At 45.8% G+C, this 21,984-nt stretch overlaps 1 protein-coding gene across 1 annotated transcript in view; it reads left to right on the top strand.

Moving 5' to 3' along the window:
• LOC140480853 (vasoactive intestinal polypeptide receptor-like) overlaps window positions 1–21,984 on the top strand; it is a 96,878-nt gene that overhangs the window by 16,026 nt on the left and 58,868 nt on the right. The window contains exons 3-5 of the mRNA XM_072576358.1: window positions 13,215–13,322; window positions 14,618–14,721; window positions 21,082–21,179. Coding sequence (XP_072432459.1) covers window positions 13,215–13,322; window positions 14,618–14,721; window positions 21,082–21,179 — 310 coding nt within the window. The remainder of the gene's footprint in view (window positions 1–13,214; window positions 13,323–14,617; window positions 14,722–21,081; window positions 21,180–21,984) is intronic.

Below are 21,984 nucleotides of genomic sequence, written 5' to 3'. Positions count from 1 at the left end.
CGCCTGTTCAGTGCTGCTTCATGCTCCCACCAGGACCTTGAAAAGTTTGTTCATTTTGCCTCCAATTTCCAGCCCTCTGTAACGTTCACATCATCCATTTCTGGCACTTCCCTTCCTTTCCTTGCCCTCTCTGTCCCCATTTTGGGGAATAAACTACCCACTGCCATCCACGACAAAGCCAACAACTCTATTAGTTACATTCACTACAGCTCATCACACCCCACGACCTGCAAGGACTCCATCCCATTCTCCCAGATCCTTCGCCTATGTCACACATCTGTTCAGATTATACTACCTTCCAAAACAGCGCTGCTGACATAGCTTGCTTCTTCCACAACCATGGTTTCCCACCCACTGTGGTTGACAGGGGCCTCAACCGCATCCGACCCATCACCCATGCTTCCGTCCTTGCCCCTTCTCACCACAGGTGATCGAGTCCTCCTTGACATTATTTTTCATCTCACCAGTCTCAAAATTCAAAGGATTTGCCATGTTAGACAACTCCAGCAGAACCCCTGCCACCAAACACATCCTCCCTTCAGTCTCTGTATGCATTTTGCTGGAATCGTTCCTTCAAGGACACTCTTGTCTATAACACCACACACCCCTTCCCACGGCACCTTCCCATGTAACCGCTGTTACATTGAGTTCAACACCTTCAGATTGTGAAGCCACTCCCATCCCTTCCCTTTCTTTTAGCTTTACTTGTTACATTCTGTGTCACCATGTCCTCTCTCTCCCCTCCCCTTCTACCACCCCAGTGGGACTCTGTTGTTTTGGTCTGACAGTTACCACACGGCAGTGTTCTACCATTCTCATATTTCGATCGATTCGTTTGAACCATCAACATCCTTTCTGCTCCAGCACTCTAACCCCAACCCTCACTATAGCAAAAATACTACCACTTCCAAGCTTCACATTAGCTCTGATGGAGAGTCAACTAGACTTAGAACGTTAGTTTGCTCTCTCTCCACGGATGCTGCCTGACCTGCTGTGACCTCCAGCATTTATTGCTTTTAAGATAAAGCATGTACTTGACATGTCTTTACTCTTAGTGATATGGGGCTGCCAGAGATCTTTGGAGACTGGTGGACCCTGCAGGAGCTGGGAGTGTCTTCACCCCGATCATGTGATTTTGATTCAGTAAGTTTTCATTTGTCCGTTTTGTACGTTCCCATTAACAATTGGTTTCTGTTTCTCTTTGTGTTACGTTCCCCCACCAGCGGCTGGTTGTCCTCTATTGTAGGACTAAAATGATGAGAACCAAGCAGCCACAGTCCAAGGATACAAGGTCGGCCATTTAGGATTGAGATTGAGGAGAAATGTCTTCACCCAGAGGGTGAAGAGCCTATGGAATTCTCTGCCACAGAAAACCATGAGACCAAAATTTTGAACGTAAGAGTTAGATATAGTTCTTGGGGTCAAAGGGTGTGGGGGAGAAAGCAGGAACAGGGTTGGATGATCAGCCATGTTTGTTTTGAATAATGGAGCAGGTGGAATGGGCGATTTTTCAGTGTAGTCATGTTCACCATCACTGAGGTAACTTTCAATTCCACATTTCAGCCACGAACTTGTCTAATGACAGAGCAGGTTAGCCAAGGCTAGACTGCCTGGTCCTCCTCTTAATTATGACAAATTTAACCTACGATCCACAAAGTACCATAGTGTGACTTGAGTCAATAAAGTGTGGTGCGGGAAAAAACACAGCAGGTCAGGCAGAATCTGAGGAGCAAGAGTCAACATTCTGGGCTTAACCCTTCATCAGGACTTAGAGTCATAGAGATGTAGAGCATGGGAACAGACCCTTCGGTCCAACTCCTCCATGCTGATGAGATATGATTAGATTCTCTAAAGTGTGGAAACAGGCCCTTCAGCCCAACAAGTCCACACCGACCCTATGAAGAGTAGCCCAACCAGACCTATTTCCCTCTGACTAATTTACCTAATACTATGGGCGATTTAACATGGCTAATTCACCTGACCTGCACATCTTTGGATTATGGGAGGAAACTGGAGCATCCTGAGGAAACCCACACAGACATGGGGAGAATGTGCAAACTCCACACAGACAGTCACCAGAGGCTGGAATCTAACCTGGATCCCTGGCACTGTGAGGGATCTAATGTCATTGGCCAGCACTTGGCCCATATCCCTCTAAACCCTTCCTATTCATATTCCCATCCAGATGCCTTTTAACTGTTGTCATTGTAGCAGCCTCCACCACTTCCTCTGGCAGGTCATTCCATACACGTACCACCGTCTGTGTGAAAAAGTTGCCCCATAGGTCCATTTTAAATCTTTCCCTTCACACCCTAAACCTATGTCCTTTAGTTCTGGACTCCCCCACACCAAGTGACTGAGTGAGACTTGAGCCCACTTCCTAGGCCTTTGAGTACCCTGGTCTATGGCAATACCACTAGACCACCACCTCCCTATCCTGCACTGTCTGAGTCAGGTAAATGAGTGTACCTCAAATAGGAAGTAACCTCAGGTCAACAGTTGTGCTGCACTGAGCTTCCAGTGAGAGCTATTTCACACATTGTATTGGATCGGGGTCGTACAGACATGGACACAGAACATCGATCAGCAATTGCCTTCAGAATATCCCGGGACCTGGTGTGACAGCTGGCATAGCTAGTGTTTAATAATAGTAATGAATGGCATTGTTATGTTTGTCTTGGGGAAAGACCAGAAAATATCATGAATAGGATTGTCAATTACACCGGAATGGTGCCTTTTTAAATTCATTTTGAGAAACTGAACTTAAGGAAGAGAGGGAGCAAGAAAGGAACTGAAATATCTGAGGCTGGCATCCCATCGCTAACAAATGACTAGCCTTAGACAATAACACTGCCTCTCACTGAGTTAGGCATTCAGGGCCACCAGATCCCTGACATTCATCCATTTATGTCAGCCAGGGCTCCCTGATAGGGCCAGATTAACAGCCCCAATCAGGGAACTCCTATTCCAAGAGGTCCACCTGGCTGACCTCATTAGGATCACTACAGGAACAAGAGGAAGGCTTCTGTTACACGGACACGGAATGCAAAGGCAGCATCAATATTATGAAGAGAGATTTGGGTTGCTTTCCTTAGAACAGAGGATGCTGAGGTGGGGAGACCCTGATTTAAGGAAAGGAGCAGGAGGTTTAGGGGGATTTCAGGAAATGGTTTCACCCAGAGGGTGGATGGGATCTGGGACTCGCTGCCTGAAAGGTTGACAGAGGCAAGAACCCTCAAAACACTTTATAATACTTCAGATGAATATTTAAAAGACCAGGCTATGGACAAAGTGCTGGAAAATGGAATGGGAAGAAAGATGCTGGAAGATCGGCAGGGACATGATGGACTGAAGGGCCTGTCTGTGCTGTAACTCCATGAAACTCTGACTCTATGATTTTTTTTTTCCCCTTGGCACAGAGTTAAAAGAGTGCTTGAATATCGCCCTGTGACCTCATAGAGGCCTACAGCACAGAAGGCGGCCCTTTGGCCCATTGAGTTTGTGACAGTCACAGACACGATGTACTTGACCTCAGTCATACCCTCTTGTACAGGGCTGGTTCTCTGGTTTGTGCCAAGTCTCTGTCTGCCATATGCAAACTTGAACCTTTACCCAGAAATTAAAATCCCTCTATGTGATTTTAACATATCTCTAATCAAATAGTGCAGAAGGTGTTTGGTACAGTTTCCTTTGTTGGTCAGTGCACTGAGTATAGGAGTTTAGAAGGTCATCTTGCAGCTATACAGGACATTGATTAGGATATTGCATGCAATGATCATTCCCCTGCTGTAGGAAGGATGTTGTGAATCTTGAAAGGATTTACAACGAATTTGGAAGGGTTGGAGGGTTTGAGCTATAGGGAGAGGCTAAATAGGCTGGGGCTGTTTTCCCTAGAGCATCGGAGGCTGAGGGATGACCTTCTAGAACAAAGAACAAAGAAACTTTACAGCCCAGGAACAGGCCCTTCGGCCCTCCAAGCCTGAGCTGATCCAAATGTACTGTCTAAACCTGTTGGTCAATTCCTAAGCATCTGTATCCCTCTGCTCCCCACCTACTCCTGCATCTGTCCAGACACATCTTAAATGAATCTACTGTGCCTGCCTCTACCACCTCTGCCGGCAACTTGTTCCAAATGCCCACCACCCTCTGTGTGAAGTACTTGCCGCGTGTGTCCCCCTTAAACTTTCCACCTCTCAACTTGAAAGCATGACCTCTTGTTATTGAATCCTTCACCCCGGGAAAAAGCTTGTCTCTATCCACCCTGTCTATACCCTTCCTGATTTTATAAACCTCAATTAGGTCCCCCCTCAATCTCCTTTTTTTCTAGTGAAAATAAACCTAGCCTACTCTACCTCTCTTCACAGCTAGCACCTTCCATACCAGGCAACATCCTCATAAATCTACTCTGTACCCTCTCCTTTTGCTAATCTGGCGACCGGAACTGTACACAGTATTCTAAATGCAGCCGAACCAATGTCTTGTACAATTTTAACATGACTTGCCAGCTCTTATACTCAATACCCCGTCCAATGAAGGCAAGCATACTATATATCATCTTGACCGCTCTATCCACCTCTGCAGCAACCTTCAGGGTACAATGGACCTGCACTCCCAGATCTCTCTGCCCATCAACTTTTCCCAAGGCTCTTCTATTCATTGTATAATTTGCTCTAGAATTAGACTTGCCTAAATGCACCACCTCACACTTGTCTGCATTGAAAGCCATCTGCCACTTTTCCACCCAACTCTCCAGTCGATCAATATCCTCCTGTATTCTCTGACAGTCCCTTATGCTTTCTGCCACTCTTCCAATCTTTGTGTCATCTGCAAACTTGTTGATCATACCAACAGTGCCCTCTTCCAGATCATTGATGTATGTTATAAACAACAGTGGCCCCAACACTGACCCCTGTGGAACACCACTGGTCACCTTTCTCCATTTCGAGAAACACCCTTCATCTACTACTCTGTCTCCTGTTGCTCAACCAGTTCTTTATCCACCTAGGTAGAACACTCTGCACACCATATGAATACACTTTCTCCATTAATCTACCATGGGGGACCTTATCAAATGTCTTACTAAAGTCCATATATATGACATCAACAGCCCTTTCTTCATCTATCAACTTGGTCACTTCCTCGAAGAACTCTATCAGGTTGGTGAGGCACAATCTCCCCTGTACAAAACCATGTTGCCCATCACTGATAGGATCTATTTATATTTGGAAAGGAATGAGCTTCTCTCTCAGTACCCTCTCCAGCAACTTTTCCACCACTGACATCAAGCTCACTGGTCTGTAGTTACCCGGAATATCCCTACTACCCTTCCTGTACAGGGGGACAACATGAGCAACCTTCCAGTCCTCCGGCACCTCAACTGTATTGAAGGATGCCACAAAGATATCTGTCAGGGCCCCAGCTATTTCCTCTCGCCTCCCTCAGCAACCTGGGATAGATCCCATCCGGTCCTGGGGATTTGTCCACCTTAATAACCTCTAGCATACCCAACACATCTTCCCCACTTATGCCAGCGTGATCCAGACTAATCAAACTTCTATTTCTAATCTCAACATTCATCATGTTCCTCTCCTCAGTGGACACTGATGCAAAGTAATCATTCAGAATCTCACCCACTCTCTCAGATACAGCACACAGCCTTCCTTCATTATCTTTTAGTGGACCAATCCTTTCTCTAGTTACCCGCTTCTTATATAAGAATAAAATGCTTTGGGATTTTCCTTAATTCTGCTAATTAAAGCTATTTCATGACCCCTTTTAGCCCGCTTGATTCCTTGTTTAAGACTGGTCCTCCTCTCCCGATATTCCTCCAGGGCCTGTTCTGTTCTCAGCTGCCTAGACCTTATGTACGCTTCCCTTTTCCTCTTGGCTAGTTGTACAATTTCTCCTGTCATCCACGGTTTACGAATCTTGCCCTTCCTATCCTTTGCCTTCAACAGGACATGCCTATCCTGCACTACCTTTAACCTATCTTTGAAAGCCGCCCACATCTCAAATGTGAACTTCCCTTCAAATAGCTGCTTCCAATCCACATTTCCCAGCTCCTGCCTAATTTTGATATAATTGGGCTTGGCCCAGTTTAGTACTCTTCCCTTAGAACCACTCTCTTCTTTATTTATGAGTATTCTAAAACTTACGGAATTGTTCCCAAAGAAATCCCCCACCACAACTTCTACCACCTGTCTTGTCTCGTTCCCAGTACCAGGTCCAATATGGCCCCTTCCCTTGTCAGGCTATTGATATGCTGCTCCAGAAAACTCTCCTGGACGCTTCGTACAAATTCTACCCCATCCAGACCTCTGACGCTAAGTGTATCCCAGTCAATGTTGGGAAAATTAAAATCTCCCAACACCACTTCCCTATTGCCTCTACATCTATTCATAATCTGTTTACCTATTTGTTCTTCTACCTCACGCTCACTGTTGGGAGGTCTGTAATACAGCCCCAATAATGTAACTGCACCCTTCTTACTTCTCAGCTCCACCCTTAATGCCTCACTGCTCCAGCCCTCCATAGTGTGCTCCTTTAGCACAGCCATGATATCTTCCCTGACCAGCAATGCAACTCCACCCCCTCTTTTACTTCCCTCCCTGTCCTGTCTGAAGCATCTATATCCTGGAACATTCATTTACCAATCATCATGTCCTTCCTTCAACCAAGTCTCTGGCAATAATGTCATACTCCCAGGCACCAATCCAAGCCCTAAGTTCATCTGCCTGACCCACTATACTCCTCACATTAAAGTAGATGCATTTCAGGCCACCAGTGCTTTTGCACTCACCTGCTCTCTGCCTACTCTTCCCTTTTATTAATGTTATCTTCATGATTCTTACCGTCTCCAGTCTCCACCTCACTGCCGACTTGTTTTCTCTTCTGGTTCCCAGTCCCCTGCCACATTAGTTAAAAACCTTCCCAACAGCAGTAGAGATTTATAAAATCATGACGGGCATGAATAGAGTAAATAGACGAAGTCTTTGCCCTGGGGTGGGAGAGTGCAAAACTGTCAGATTACGCTTTGGGTGAGAGGAAAGATTCTAAAAGGACCAAAGGGGCAACGTTTTCACGCAGAGGGTGGTGCATGTATGGAATGAGCTGCCAGAGGATGTGGTGGAGACTGGTACAATTACAACATTTTTAAAAGGCACCTGATCGGTACAAGAATAGGAAGGGTTTAGAGGGACATGAGACAAATGCTGGCAAATGGGTCTCGATTAATGTAGGATGTCTGGTTAGCATGGACAAGTTGGACTGAGAGTCTGTTTCTGTGCTGTAGGACTCTATGATGCTAAGTATGACACAACATGACTGTTCTCCTAGATTATGTTGCTGGTCACATAGCCAGAAAAAATAAACGTTTACCTCCGTTTAAACCACTATGGGCAGAAGGTTTTGAAGTTAATATATTCCTTTATAGGTAATGAATGCATGCGGTGTGTTCGGTTCTTTTGGTAGAGGGATTGAGTTCTGGAGCAGTGATGTCATACTACAACTATAGGAAACGCTAGTGTAGCCTCACTTAAAATATTTCTGGTCGCCCCACTACAGGAAGGATGTGGAAGCATTGGAAAAGGTGCAAAGGAGATTTACCAGCATGTTGCCTGGTCTGGAGGGAAGGTCTTATGAGAAAAGGCTGAGAGACTTGACTCTGTTCTCATTGGAGAGAAGAAGGCTAAGAGGGGATTTAATCGAGACATACAAGATGATCAGAGGATTAGATAGGGTGGACAGTGAGAGCCATTTTCCTAGGATGGTGACATTGGCTTGTATGAGGGGCACAGCTGCAAATTGAGGGGTGATAGATTTAAGACAGATGTCAGGGGCAGGTTCTTTACTCAGAGAGTGGTAAGGGTGTGCAATGCCCTACCTGCCAATGTAGTTAACTCAGCCACATTAGGGGCATTTAAACAGTCCTTGGATAAGCACATGGAAGATGATGGGATAGTATAGGGGGATGGGCTTAGATTAGTTCACAGGTCGGTGCAACATCTAGGGCCAAAGGTCCTGTTCTGCGTTCTATGAACCTTTCTACCCAAAATGGAAATCCATAAAAACTGGCCTGCAACATTTATGTCTGTCACTCTCCATAAAATCCTCACCTCAGGCCTGTCCTGAGGCAGAGAGTTCTGCTTCTTGCCAAAAGCTGTCAGTTGTTCTAGAGAGAGTCCTCGGTTCATTGATGCAGACCTAAATCTCATGTTGGAGACTGGGAGGGAGAGAAGAAAGAGTCTATTCCCAGAGGGTGACAGCAGAAGGAAATGGAGAATGTGGATATAGTGCCAAAGCAGTTCAATAATGTCACAGACACTTGCCAAGTGAACTCAATCACCAACATTCTGGACATCTTTCAGCATTTGCAATCTCCAGTGGACACCACCTGAGGATACTCCGGCAGTATTTCTCAGAAGGAAAGGAAGGGCGTGCAGAAATTGTGATTCGCAACTCCGAAAGGAAAATGGAAATGACTTTCAACACTGAGGGTAGCCATTACTTATCTCACACTCCTTGGTCCGTGCAGGAAACATGCACACACAATCAAAGTTAGACGGGAGGAGGTGTTTTCCTTTTTTTTAAATCGGATAATGCCCGTGGAGCAGATGGTAACTGAGATGGCCAGGATAATCCCTCCGAAGGTCAACTTGTGCTAGAGGAATGAGAGCTCCTGTTGGACCTTGTATAAAATGGTCAATAAAGGGGTGTCAAACCAAGTCATGTCACATACTGATTAGCCTTCATATTACTACAGCTTCTACTCTGCTGGCTAGCTCTCAGCACTTTTTGTCTCTTACTGGTACAGATGCCAAATTCACTGCATCCTCTCCCTTCTGCTGACCAGTTGAAGGGGGCGAGGGGTGATGAATCAGCATCCCTCTTTTCACTCTCCACAGGAGGGTACAACCAAGATTTGTTCTTTGGTAGTACCCAACAGGAGGAGTTCCAAACACACTCCACCCTCTGAGAGAAGAAATTCCACCTCATCTCCGTCTTAAGTTGATGCCCCTTCATTCTGAGGCTCTGCCCTCTGGTCTGAGACTTTCCTACGAGGGGGAGACATCGTCTCAGCATTGACCCTGTCAAGTCCCTTCAGAATCCAATACGTTTCAGTGAGATCCCATCTCATTCTTCTAAACCCCAGTGAATAAACTTCCAACCTGTTTAACTTTTGCTCCTAAGACACTCCCTCGATACCAGGGATCATCCGAGTGAATCTTATTTGAGCTGCCTGGAATAAATAATGTATTTTCTTAAACAAAGGAACACAGTGCTCCAGATGTGGTCTCACCAGCACCTCGTACAGTTGCAGTACGACTTCCCTATTCCTATAGTCCAACCTGTTTGCAATAAGGGCCAGCATTTCATTAGCCTTCCTGATTACCTGTTCCACCTGAGTGCTGGGTTTAAGAAACAGAATGAGAAATTGCTGGAAAAACTCTGCAGAACATTAGGCCCACTGAAGAAGGGTCACTGGACCCAAAAGATTAACTCTGCTTTGTCTCCACAGATGCTGCCAGACCTGCTGAATTTCTTGTTTTATTACTTGTTCTGGTCTCCTGACTTGAGAAAGGGTGTATAGACACTAGAGGAGGTTCACTGGGTTGATTCCAGAGTTGAGGGGGTTGGATTATGAAGCGAGACTGAATAGACTGCGACTATATTCATTGGAATTCATAAGAATGAGGTGGGGGGGGGAATCTTATAGAAACATATACAATTATGAAAGAAATAGATAAGATAAAAGCAGGGAGGCACAGTGGTTAGCACTGCTGCTTCACAGCACCAGAGATCTGGGCTCAATTCCCACCTCAGACAACTGTCTGTGTGGAGTTTGCACATTCTCCCCGTGTCCGTGTAGGTTTCCTCTGGGTGCTCCAGTTTCTTCCCACAGTCCAAAAATGTGCAGGTTAGGTGAATTGGCCATGCTAAATTGCCTGTAATGTTAGGTGAAGGGGTAAATGTATGGGAATGGGTCTGGATGGGTTGCTCTTAGGAGGGTCGGTGTGGACTTGTTGGGCTGAAGGGCCTGTTTCCACACTGTAAGTAATCTAATCTAATCTAATTTCCACTGGTGGGTGAAACTAGAACTAGGAGCATAGCCTCAAAATTAGGGAGAACTGATTTAGGACTGAATTGGGAAGGAACTTCTTCACCCAGAGGGTTGTGAATCTGTGGAACTCCCTGCCCAGGGAGGTGATTGAGGCTACCTCGGTAAATGTTTTTAAAGCTAAGATAGATAACATTTTGAACAGCAAAGGAATTGAGGGTTACAGTGAGAGGGTAGGTAAGCAGAGCTGAGTACATGATCTTATTGAATGGCAGAGTAGGCTCGAGGGGCCAGATGGCCTACTCCTGCTCCTAGTTCTTACAACATAGAACATAGAACAGTACAGCACAGAACAGGCCCTTCAGCCCACGATGTTGTGCTGACCATTGATCCTCATGTAAGGTAAACCTAATGTACGAACCCTCAAATTTCTGTGACCATATGCATGTCCAGCAGTCTCTTAAATATCCCCAATGACCTCGCTTGTTGTGGTTCTGTTCGCCGAGCTGGGAATTTGTGTTGCAGACATTTCGTCCCCTGTCTAGGTCACCTCCTCAGTGCTTGGGAGCCTCCTGTGAAGCGCTTCTGTGATCTTTCCTCTGGCATTTATAGTGGTTTGTCTCTGCCGCTTCCGGTTGTCAGTTCCAGCTGTCCGCTGCAGTGGCCGGTATATTGGGTCCAGGTCGATGTGTTTATTGATTGAACCTGTGGATGAGTGCCATGTCTCTAGGAATTCCCTGGCTGTTCTCTGTTTGGCTTGTCCTATAATAGTAGTGTTGTCCCAGTTGAATTCATGTTGCTTGTCATCTGCGTGTGTGGCTACGAAGGATAGCTGGTCGTGTCATTTCGTGGCTAGTTGCGAAACGACACAACCAGCTATCCTTCGTAGCCACACACGCAGATGACAAGCAACATGAATCGACTGGGACAACACTACTATTATAGGACAAGCCAAACAGAGAACAGCCAGGGAATCCCTAGAGGCATGGCACTCATCCACAGATTCCATCAACAAACACATCAACCTGGACCCAATATACCGGCCACTGCAGCGGACAGCTGGAACTGACAACCGGAAGCGGCAGATACAAACCACTACAAATGCCGGAGGAAAGATCACAGAAGCGCTTCACAGGAGGCTCCCAAGCACTGAGGATGTCCCCTAGACAGGGGACGAAATGTCTGCAACACAAATTCCCAGCTCGGCGAACAGAACCACAACAACAAGCACCCGAGTTACAAATCTTCTCACAGACCTCGCTTCCACAACTGCTGCTGGCAACGCATTCCATGCTCTTGCAACTCTCTGCGTAAAGAACCGCCTCTGACATCCCCTCTATACTTTCCGCCAAACAGCTTAAAACTATGACCCGCCCCCCCGTGTTAACAATTTCTGCCCTGGGAAAAAGTCTCTGGCTGTCAACTCTATCTATGCCTCTCATTATCTTGTACATCTCAATTAGGTCTCCTCTCTTCCTTTCTTCCAGTGAAAAAAGTCCGAGCTCAGTCAACCTCTCTTCGTACGAAAAGCCCTCCATTCCAGGCAGAGTCCTGGTAAACCTCCACTGAACCCTCTCCAAAGGATCCACATCTTTCCTATAATAGGGCGACCAGAACTGGACACTGTATTCCAAGTGCGGTCTAACCAAAGTTTTATAGAGCTGCAACAAGATCTCACGGCTCTTAAACTCAATCCCCCTGTTAATGAAAGCCAAAACACCATATGCTTTCTTAACAACCCTGTCCATCTGGGTGGCAATTTTAAGGGATCTATGTACCTGCACACCAAGATCCTGCTGTCCCTCCACACTGCCAAGAATCCTGTCTTTAATCCTGTACTCAACTTATTACATTCATACCTATTACATTCATACTTTTCCAAAATCTGCTGACCTATGTTTTCTTCAATCTCCCTGCTGCTATTGGGGGGCCTGTAGTAAACCCCTAATGAGGTGACTGCTCCCTTCCTGTTCCTAATTTCCACCCATACTGACTCAGTAGGCTGACCCTTCTTGACAATGGTAAGTTCTGTAGCTGTGATACCCTCTCTGATTAGCAGTGCTACACCCCCTCCTCTTTTTTTCCCCCCCTCCCGATTCTTTTTAAGTGTTCTAAACCCAGAAACATCCAGCAACCATTCCTGCCCCTGAGAAACCCATGTCTCTGTTATGGCCACAACATCATAGCACCAGGTATTGATCCATGCTCGAAGCTCATCACTTTTATTCCTGATACTCCTTGCATTAAATCAAACACACTTTAACCCATCCCTTGGTTCTTTCCCAGGAAATTCCTTCCCACTGGCTGCGCTACCTCTTGCTATTGCCTCATCTCCATCAACTCTCACCACTGGTATATAGCTCAGGTTCCCACCCCCCTGCCATATTAGTTTAAACCCTCCTGAACCACTCGAGCAAACCTTCCACCCAGGACATTGGTCCCCTTCCACTTCAGATGCAACCCGTCCTTCTTGTACAGCTCCCACCTTCCCCAGAAGGCATCCCAATTATCTACGTATCTGAAGCCCTCCCTCCTACACCAGCTGCGCAGTCATGTGTTAAGCTGCACCCGGTCCCTGTTCCTCATCTCGCTATCTCTGGCACCGATAGTAAACCTGAGAACACTACTCTGTTCGTCTGCAGCTTCCACCCTAACTCCCTGAAATCACTTGTTATATCCTTGATCCTTTTCCTGGCTATATCATGGGTGCCAATATGTAACATGATTTCTGGCTGTTCACCCTCCCCTTTCAGGATCGTATACACCCGATCGGAGACGTCCCGGACCCTGGCACCAGGGAGGCAACATACCTTCCGGGAATCCCGATCCTGATCACACAATCTCCTGTCAATTCCCCTAACAATAGAGTCTCCTACCACTAGCGCTTTTCTATTCTGCCCCCTTCCTTTCTGGGCCACAGTGTCAGGCTCAGTGCCAGAGAACTGACCACTATGGCTTTCCTCTGGTTGGACATTTTCCCCCCCCCCACCCAGCAGTATCCAATACAATATACTTAATGGTGAGGGGAATGGCCATAGTGGGTCTCCTTTATGTATGATTTCCAGCATCCACGGTTGTTTTTGTTACTTTTAAGTTCCATTGTATGAGACCTCGCCATTTTGATTCACTTTTGAGAATATGTACTTCTGTTTTGCAGGATGTCAGGGAATGTGGGACAACCTCACGTGCTGGCCGTCTGCTCAGGTCGGGGAGGTTGTGGTGATGCCTTGTCCATTCCTGCCTCCACTTTTCCTGGACATCAAAGGTAACCAACCCAGAGTGAAGGCCAACATCCACAGGTCTCCCTGTGTCTAACTTCTCAATGTACATTGATAAATCAACGACTTTGTCTTTAAGAAACAAGCCTCCTTATTAAGGCTCACATGTGATTTTCCTCCACTACTGACAACCAAATAAAGCCCTGAGATTCTGTCAAGGAGAAAGGATTGCTGACATCCACAAATTGGTGAAAGTTGACATTGTGACGCATGCATAGAAGGACCTGGCAAGTTATGGCATCTGGATACTCCACTGGCACTGCCATTGGAGGGGCTGCTGAAAAATATGTCTGCCTCCCCATTGGGGACACCTCAAAATGGAGGTCTCTTCCTATTTGCCTTTTTTTATTATTTGTTTAGTGCCAAATCGGGCCCTTTATTTTCTGTTTTTTCTCCCTCCAAGTCATGGTTATACCCTTTTTAAATTTTTTTTTGTCTAGTGAGACACAAAGAAAGACACTGTTGTGAATGGACTTTATCATAAGTGTTCTCTTGGTGGTCGAACAAAATATATGTGGCCAACTGTATGTTAAAACCCCCATTCGGCTTTCAGCCTCCATACCGGCCCCGCCTCCTAATGAGGTTGCACAGCTGATTGGTCCAGCAGAACCGTCCCACCATCCTTGATTGTGACCGTGTCGGCCATTTTAGAGGCTGCCACTAGGAAGATTATCAATGCCTGTTCTGAAAAATCCCGGCCATTCAAACTATCAGGGGCAGGACAGTGTAAGTAGAGCTCTTTAACACTCTCCAGCCAATATCGTCCTTCATCTGCTGTCATCATGGCAGATTATCCAGTTGTTATCACATTCAATCTTGCTAAAAAGACAGACATGTTGTCATTTTGCACAACTACAAGAATGCCAATTTTTAAATGATCATAACAATTTATACTGCAGGAGAAAAGGCTGCTGATTGGTTGCCAATGTGTTATTATTATCATATTGTTGCTTGAGACTTTTTGCTCTGTGCTGGAAAATGGGATTATAATGGTTGTTTTTGACTGGCACAGACAGTGTGGGTCGAAGGGCCCTTTTCTGTGTTGTAGACCATTGTGACTCTGTACTCTCTACAATTTGAAGTTAATTAATTGGCACTGCCTGAGGCCAAGTAAATCCCTTCAAGTCCCCAGGCCGGATCCTTTTGTCTTATTCCTGATCCATGAAGTGCCTTGGGGATGTTTTCATACTCCACTGAAGGCGCTATATAAATGTGACTTATTGTGACACAACTCAGTTTTTGTCCTAAGATAATAAAAACATGCAAAACATTTGCCTTTCAGCCAATGTCAGCAGGAACTGCACGACGCAAGGTTGGGCCAATCTCTCACTCCCCTATTTCCTGGCCTGTAGATACAACAACAACACCACTCCAACTGTGCAGAAGGTTTGTCAGCTTCCTGTTACTGCTCTTCATCGCCCAGCTTACCAAGTGATTACGAATGGTAGCCTGAGAGGACAGGTATCCCACGGCAACAAGACGGGTGTTCGGGGTGGGGGGGGGGGGGGGGCGGTCTGGACTATCACTCCACTTAACAAATCAAATTAATTTGATTTTAAAAATTTGCAAATTCGAACTGACTAGAGCGAGACTGGGTTTTAATTTGGTTCAACCGCCCTTGGCGTTTTGGACTCCATTTTGTGAAAAGGATAAAGAAACAGCAGAGAAGGATCCAAACAGATTTACAAGAGATGATATTTGAGGGGTCTTTCCACTGTTTTCCCGAGAAATGAGAGTGCAAGGTTAAAATTATGAAAGATTTTAATGGGGGCGTAGATTTAGAAAAGTTTCCCTCCCTTCAGGAGGAGTTAAAAAACTGGAATTCTTCAATGTAGAATAGTCACGAGCTAATCCAATAGGAAAATCAGGAGAAATTTCTTTACCTCAAGTATGGTTAGAATACATGCTATCTCCAGAATCCTGCAGATAAGACTATAAGACACAGGAGCAGAAGCAGGCCATTCAGCCCATTGAGTCCACTCCACCATTCACTGAGATCATAGCTGATCTGATAATCCTCAACTGCACTTTCCTGCCTTTTCCCCGTAACCTTGATTCCCTTCCTGATTTAAAAATCTTTTCTCCGCCTTGAATATACCCAACGACCCAACCTCAACACCCTCTGGGGTAAAGAATTCCACAGATTCACTCCCCTCTGAGAGAAGAAATTCCTCCTCCTTTCTGTCTTAAATATGTGACACCGTCCTTCTGAGATTGTCCCCTCTGGTCCTCGACTCTCCCACAAGGAGAAACAACCTCTCCACATCTACCCTGTCAAGTCCCCAAAGAATTCATATATTCTGGTAAGGTCACCTCTCATTCTTTTAAACTGTAATCCATATAGGCTCAACCTCTCTTCAAAAGAAAGTCCCTACGTACCCAGAATCAAACCTTCTGTGGACCACCTCCAATGCCAGTGCAGATAAGGGCACCAAAACAAGGGTGTTTTTCTGATTTGGAGGTCTGTGACCAGTGGTATTCCGCAAGGATCAGAGCTGAGACCTCTATTATTTATGATTTTGTATATATTATGATTTGGGTGAAAAATGTAGGTGGTCTAATGAGTAAGTCAGCAGTTAGCATGAAATTTGGCGGAGTTATTGGTCGTGAGGAAATTTGTCAAAGGATACAGCAGGACATAGATCAGTTGGAAAGTTGGGCAGAGACCGATGGAGTTTAATCTGAACAGGCATGGGATGTTGCATTTTGGGAGGTCAAACACAAGAGGAAAGTAAACAATAAATGGCAGGACCCTCAGGTACATTGCATATACAGAGGGATCTTGGGATGACAACACAAATGAATAAAGTTAAAGGAAGCCATATGGGCACACTTGCCTTCAACAGATAGGGAATTGAGTATAACAGTTGGCAAGTCATGTTGTAGTTGTTTCAGACTTTAGTTAGGCCACATTTGGAGCATTGTGTGCTGGTCCACACACTTTTGGAAGCACGTGAAGGCTCTGAACAGGATACAAAAGTGGTTGACCAGGATGTTGCCTGGATTGGAGCGTATTGAGGAGAAGTTGGACTGACTTGGATTGTTTTCAGGAGAAAGTGAGGACTGCAGATTCTGGAGATTAGAGTCGAGAGTGTGGTACTGGAAAAGCACAGCCGGTCAGGCAGCATCCAAGAAGCAAAAGAATCGACATTTCGGGCAAGAGCCCTTCATCAGGATGAGCCTATTGATGAAGGGCTGTTGCCCGAAACATCGACTTTCCTGCTCCTCGAATGCTGCCTGACCTGCTGTGCTTTTCCAGCACCACTGTCTCGACTTGGATTGTTTTCACTAGAGCATGAGGTGGGGTTGGGGGATGGGGAGGGGGGGGGGGGGTGGGCGCGACCTGATAAAACTGAAAAGCATGGACAGGGTGGATAGTTGGAATCTTTATCCATGGGTGGAAATGTCGAATAGTAGGGGACATAAGTTTTTAAGGAGAAAGTGAGGACTGTGGATGCTTGAGATCAGAGCTGAAAATGTGTTGCTCGAAAAGCGCAGCAGGTCAGGCAGCATCCAAGGAGCAGGAGAATCAGAAACAGGATTCCTGAAGAAGGGCTTATGCCCGAAATGTCAATTCTCCTGTTCCTTAGATGCTGCCTGACCTGCTGCGCTTTTCCAGCAACACATTTTCAGACATAAGTTTTTAAGGTGAGTAGGGGGGAAGGTTTAAAGAAGATGTGCGAGGCTAGTCTCTGGTGTAATGGGCTTGTGTTGAGACATTGAGTCTGTTGTCTCGAGTTCAGAATAATGCGAGGTGATCTCGGTGGGTTGCATCTTACCAGAGGCCAGCTGTGTCTCCATGATGGTGAACCACCTTCCCAAATTCACTTCACCCAGTGGTGACCCGCCTATCACATTGTAGAACATTACAGTGCAGTATAAGCCCTTTGGCCCTCAATGTTGCGCTGACCTGTGAACCTAATCTGATGCCCATCTAACCTACACTGTTCCATTATTATCTATACATATGTTCAATGCCCATTTAAATGCCCTTAACGTCAGCAAGTCTACTACTGTTACAGACAAGCCGTTCCACGCTCCTACTACTGAGTGAAGGAACTACCCCTGATATCTGTCCTAAGTCTGTCATCCCTCGATTTAAAACTGTGTTCCCTAGCATTAGCCTTCACCATCGGCAGAAAAAGGCTCTCACTGTCCACCCTATCTAACCCTCTGATTATCAAACACATCTCGATTTTTAAGTCACCTCTCAACCTTCTCTCCAATGAAAACAACCTCAAGTCCTTCAGCCTTTCCTCATAAGACCTTCCCTCCATACCAGGCAACATCCTAGTAAATCTCCTTTGAACCCTTTCCAAAGCTTCCACGTCCTTCCTATAATGCGGTGACCAGAACTGTACACAATACTCCAGGTGCGGCCTTATCCGTGTCTTGTGCAGCTGAAGCATAACCTCGTGGCTCCGAAACCTAATTCTCCTACCAATAAACGCCAGCACACCATATGCCTTCATAACAAGCCTATCAACCTGGGTGGCAACTTTCAGGGATGTTCATGGGATTTCAGCAACACTGATCATTGATTGCAATTACGTGGAGGCACACATAGGGTCAGACGCGGTAAGGATGGCAGATTCCCTTCTTCCCTTTAAAGGGAACCCTAAGAATTGGGCCTCCGGCTTTATCTTAGCCATGATCTGTCCGATCTTAACGCACCGTCAATCTTTACGCTTCTGGCTTAATGCTCTATCAGCAGCAGGGAGCAGGGGAGTGGTGAGAGGGGGAGGGAAAAGTAGTCGGAGGTGGGGTGGGGATTGAGAGGTTTGCTGGTGGGGTGGAAGATTGAGGATGTGCTGGTGCTGTTCTAGCCTAGTAGTTGACCAACAAGAACACAGCTCCTATGACTGTAGGCCACATCATTGTCTCATTGTACTGAAGGAGACCACTTTGTAGGCCGCATCTTCACCAGGAAAGTCCCAAGGGAAACAGGCCATTACACAACTCTGTCAATCTCTTCAGAGGTCATTTATAGGTCCCTCTGGAACAATGCTGGGGTCTTGATGCCTCTTCTAGGTGGCTGCCCGTTTTGCCTGACTATTGCACTCAACAAATTGTGTCACTGCCAAACAGGCGTGAGAATGACCAACTATTACTCCTGGGGATCTGGGCGCGCGCACACACAAAAAGGCTTCTTTCATGAGGCGACATAGTATGAGACAGTCGTGAAAGTTAGTAAGGAAGCTAAAAAGAACAGCTGCTCCTTCAAGAAAAGGCTGTTAATCAGTCAGTGAGTGACAAGAGAATAGAAATTCAAGGGCCATCACCAAATGAAGAGAGAGGTTAGAAAAAAAATTAGAAAGGTAGAGGATTGATAAGGTTCAGGATGTCTTGTTATAAATCGCAGCTGAATCAAGATCCAAAATAGCCTTGTTTTTATTTCAGATAATGAGCATTTGAAATGGTTTAATTGGGCAAGGAAATTGGCAGCTCATTCAGAAAACCAGATCAGAAACCAGGAGCTGAATGGGCACCTTCTATGCTGATCTTTCACCAAGTGTAGAAAAGATTTATAAAGATGTTGCAGGGTTTGAGCTACAGGGAGGGGCTGAATAGGCTGGGGCTGTTTTCCCTGGAGCATTGGAGGCTGAAGAGTGACCTTGTAGAGGTATACAAAATCATGAGGGGCATGGATAGGAAAAATAGACAAGGTCTTTTTCCTGGGGTTGGGGATTCCAGAGCTAGAGGACATGGGTTGAAGATGAGAGGGGAAAGATTTAAAACTGACATAAGGGGCAATGTTTTCATGCAGAGGGTGGTACATGTATGGAATGAGCTGCCAGAGGAAGTGGTGGAGGCTGGTACAATGACAACATTTTTAAAAGGCCATTTGGATTGGTATATGAATAGGAAGGGTTTAGGGGGATATGGGTCAAATGCTGGCAAATGGGATTCGCTGTATTTAGGATCGACATGGACGAGTTGGACTGAAATGTCTGTTTCTGTGCTGTTTGACTCCATTCGTGCTGTCAATCTGTTAGCTACTGCTCAAATTAAGAAGCACATTCTAAAAATCTTGAGGACTCATTCTCCTCACAGTAATCGGGGAGAGGGGGGGAATACAAACTGTTGAAATCCAGCCCTACCTAACCAGCAAAAGATTTTCACAGGACAAAAGTTTCTTTTTTTAAAAAAAAGTACTAGCTGAAGTTTAGCGCTTTATTGCAGTGACGATCATTTGTGCAGCTCGCTGGCAGCAATCATTCACACTCAATGTCAAATTTATGTAAATTTTACATGCTCATAAATGAGGTGCACCTTGGAACAGCCGAGCTCTTTATCCAGGAAGTATTTTTATCTGGAGTGCTCCCATGGCAAACTCAGAGCTGTTGATGATTCATAGTGATCCTGAATAATTTTCCCTCTGTTTTCGTGATAGCGACAAGAGAATTGTACTGTGGAAACATTCTCGAGTGTTTTATCTGTGGTTGCTGAATACCACTGCACCTAGGAACACCAGGTGGAGTTTTGCATATGAGGGCATGTTAAGGTGGCCAATCTTTCTAAAAATTAACATTGCTGTGGGTGTGGAGTCACATGTAAACCAGGTTATTAGAGATTTATAAAAATCACAGGGGCCACGGATAGAGTGAATAGCCAAGGTCTTTTCCCTGGGGTAGGGGACTCCAAAACTAGAGGGCATAGGTTTAAAGTGAGAGGGTAAAGATTTAAAAGGGACCCAACGGGAAATTGTTTCACACAGAGGGTGGTGTGTGTATGGAATGAGCTGCCAGAGGAAGTGGTGGAGGCTGGTGTAATTGCAACATTTAAAAGGCATCTGGATGGGTCTATGAGTAGGAAGGGTTTAGGGGGATATGGGCCAAACGCTGGCAAATGGGAACAGATTCATTTAGGATATCTGGTCAACATGAACAAGTTGGACCAAATGGTCTGTTTCAGCACTATATGACTCTATGACCAGGTGAGGGTGGCAGTTTCCTTCCCTCAAGGTCCTTAGCAGACCAGATGTCTCTTCTCCTGACAATCGATAGTGGTTTCATAGTCATTGGTAGACTCTTAATTTTAATTGAATGCTAATTCCCCCATCTGCCATGGCTGGATTTGAACCCAGAAACTTGGCTAATGCTCTGGAGACTCCGGTTCAAATCCCACCATGGAATTAAGTGTCTAATGGTGGCCATGAATCTATTGTCAATTGTTGGGCAAAACCCAACTGGTTCACGAGTGTCCCCTTAGGGATGGAAATCTCCCGTCCTTACCTGGTCTGGCTTACATGTGACTCCAGACCCACAGCAGTGTCGTTGACTCAACTGCCCTCTGGGCAATTAGGGATGGGCAATAAATGCTGGCCTAGCCAGTGACTCCACATTCAGTGGATGAGCAAAAGAAACATAGATGTGATTGGAGGAGGGTTTTGTCTTGGACAGAAGCAAGTGGGAAACTAAAATGATGGTCGACTCGAACCCATGATGATTGTAAGTGTTTGGAATACCGTGAGCCCCCACCCCATAGTTGGAGAGCGAGAGCTGGAGTATGGGGACTTTGGGGCTAGCAAAGACATGATGGCCCAAATGGCCTCCTTCAGCACTTTTTATATTTTCAGTAGCTATCAATAATTCGACCACATGTGTTTCGAGCCGCTAGCAGGGGGGTGGAATGTGAACCAGGTGACTTTGGGGAGGTGGGGCTTATGCTTAGCATCTTCTGCATAAGTGCTCAGCAAAACCTGAGACCCGCTTAATCACCTAAATACCTTTCTTACCCCCACAGAGGGATTTCTATCAAGCAGTGAAGACTGGTTACACCATCGGGCACAGTTTGTCCCTCTGTGCCCTGACAACTGCGATAATTATCCTTTGCATTTTCAGGTAGGACATCACAAGGGGACAAATAAGAGTTTGGCATAAGGTACTGGTATTCACTTGAAGGGCTACAGCAGACATGAGGGCCAAATGGCCTCCTTTTGGTGATCTGTAACTTGAGAGTCTGCAGGGCTTTAGCAGGAATAGAGAGGTCTTACTACAGCCATTTGGGTTTTGGAGAGAGCACATCTGAAGGGGAGGCGATGGTCGAGTGGTCTTATCGCTAGACCGTTAATCCAGGAAATCAGTGTTGTGGGGTCCCGAGTTCAAATCCCACCGTGGCAGATGGGGCAATAAAAATTCCTGGGATTAAATCCCAGAAATAGTTGTCATGAAAGAAAACTCATCTGGTTTTTTAATGTTCTTTAGGGAAGGAAACTGCCGTCCTTACCTAGTGTGGTCTACATGTGACCCCAGACCCACAGAAACGTGGTTGACTCTTAACTGCCCTGTGGGCCAATAAATGCTGCCCAGCAAGCAACAGCCACATCCCATGAGTGAATATAAAGAAAAGTGCTGTTTTGGTTTTCACATTCAACAAAAGATATACATGCATTACTGAGACAACTCAATGAATTTGTCCCAGGGATGAGATTCTTAACAAATTGCCTCTACATTCTCAAAAGTTATATAAAAATGAGAGGCCATTTCACTGAACCGTATGAAATCGTGATGGGGCTTCTCAGAGTAGATGCTGAGAGATTGTTTCCACTGTCCGGGGAGTCGAGAACGGGAAGAGTCAAGGGAGGGGCACTGTCTCTGGGTAAGGGGCTGATCATTTAGGACTGAAGATGAGTTTCTACACTCAAGG

The sequence above is a fragment of the Chiloscyllium punctatum genome, chromosome 8 (genome assembly GCF_047496795.1).
Source record: "Chiloscyllium punctatum isolate Juve2018m chromosome 8, sChiPun1.3, whole genome shotgun sequence".
In the NCBI taxonomy this organism is placed as follows: Eukaryota; Metazoa; Chordata; class Chondrichthyes; order Orectolobiformes; family Hemiscylliidae; genus Chiloscyllium; species Chiloscyllium punctatum.
This window is presented reverse-complemented; position numbering and strand designations above follow the sequence as displayed.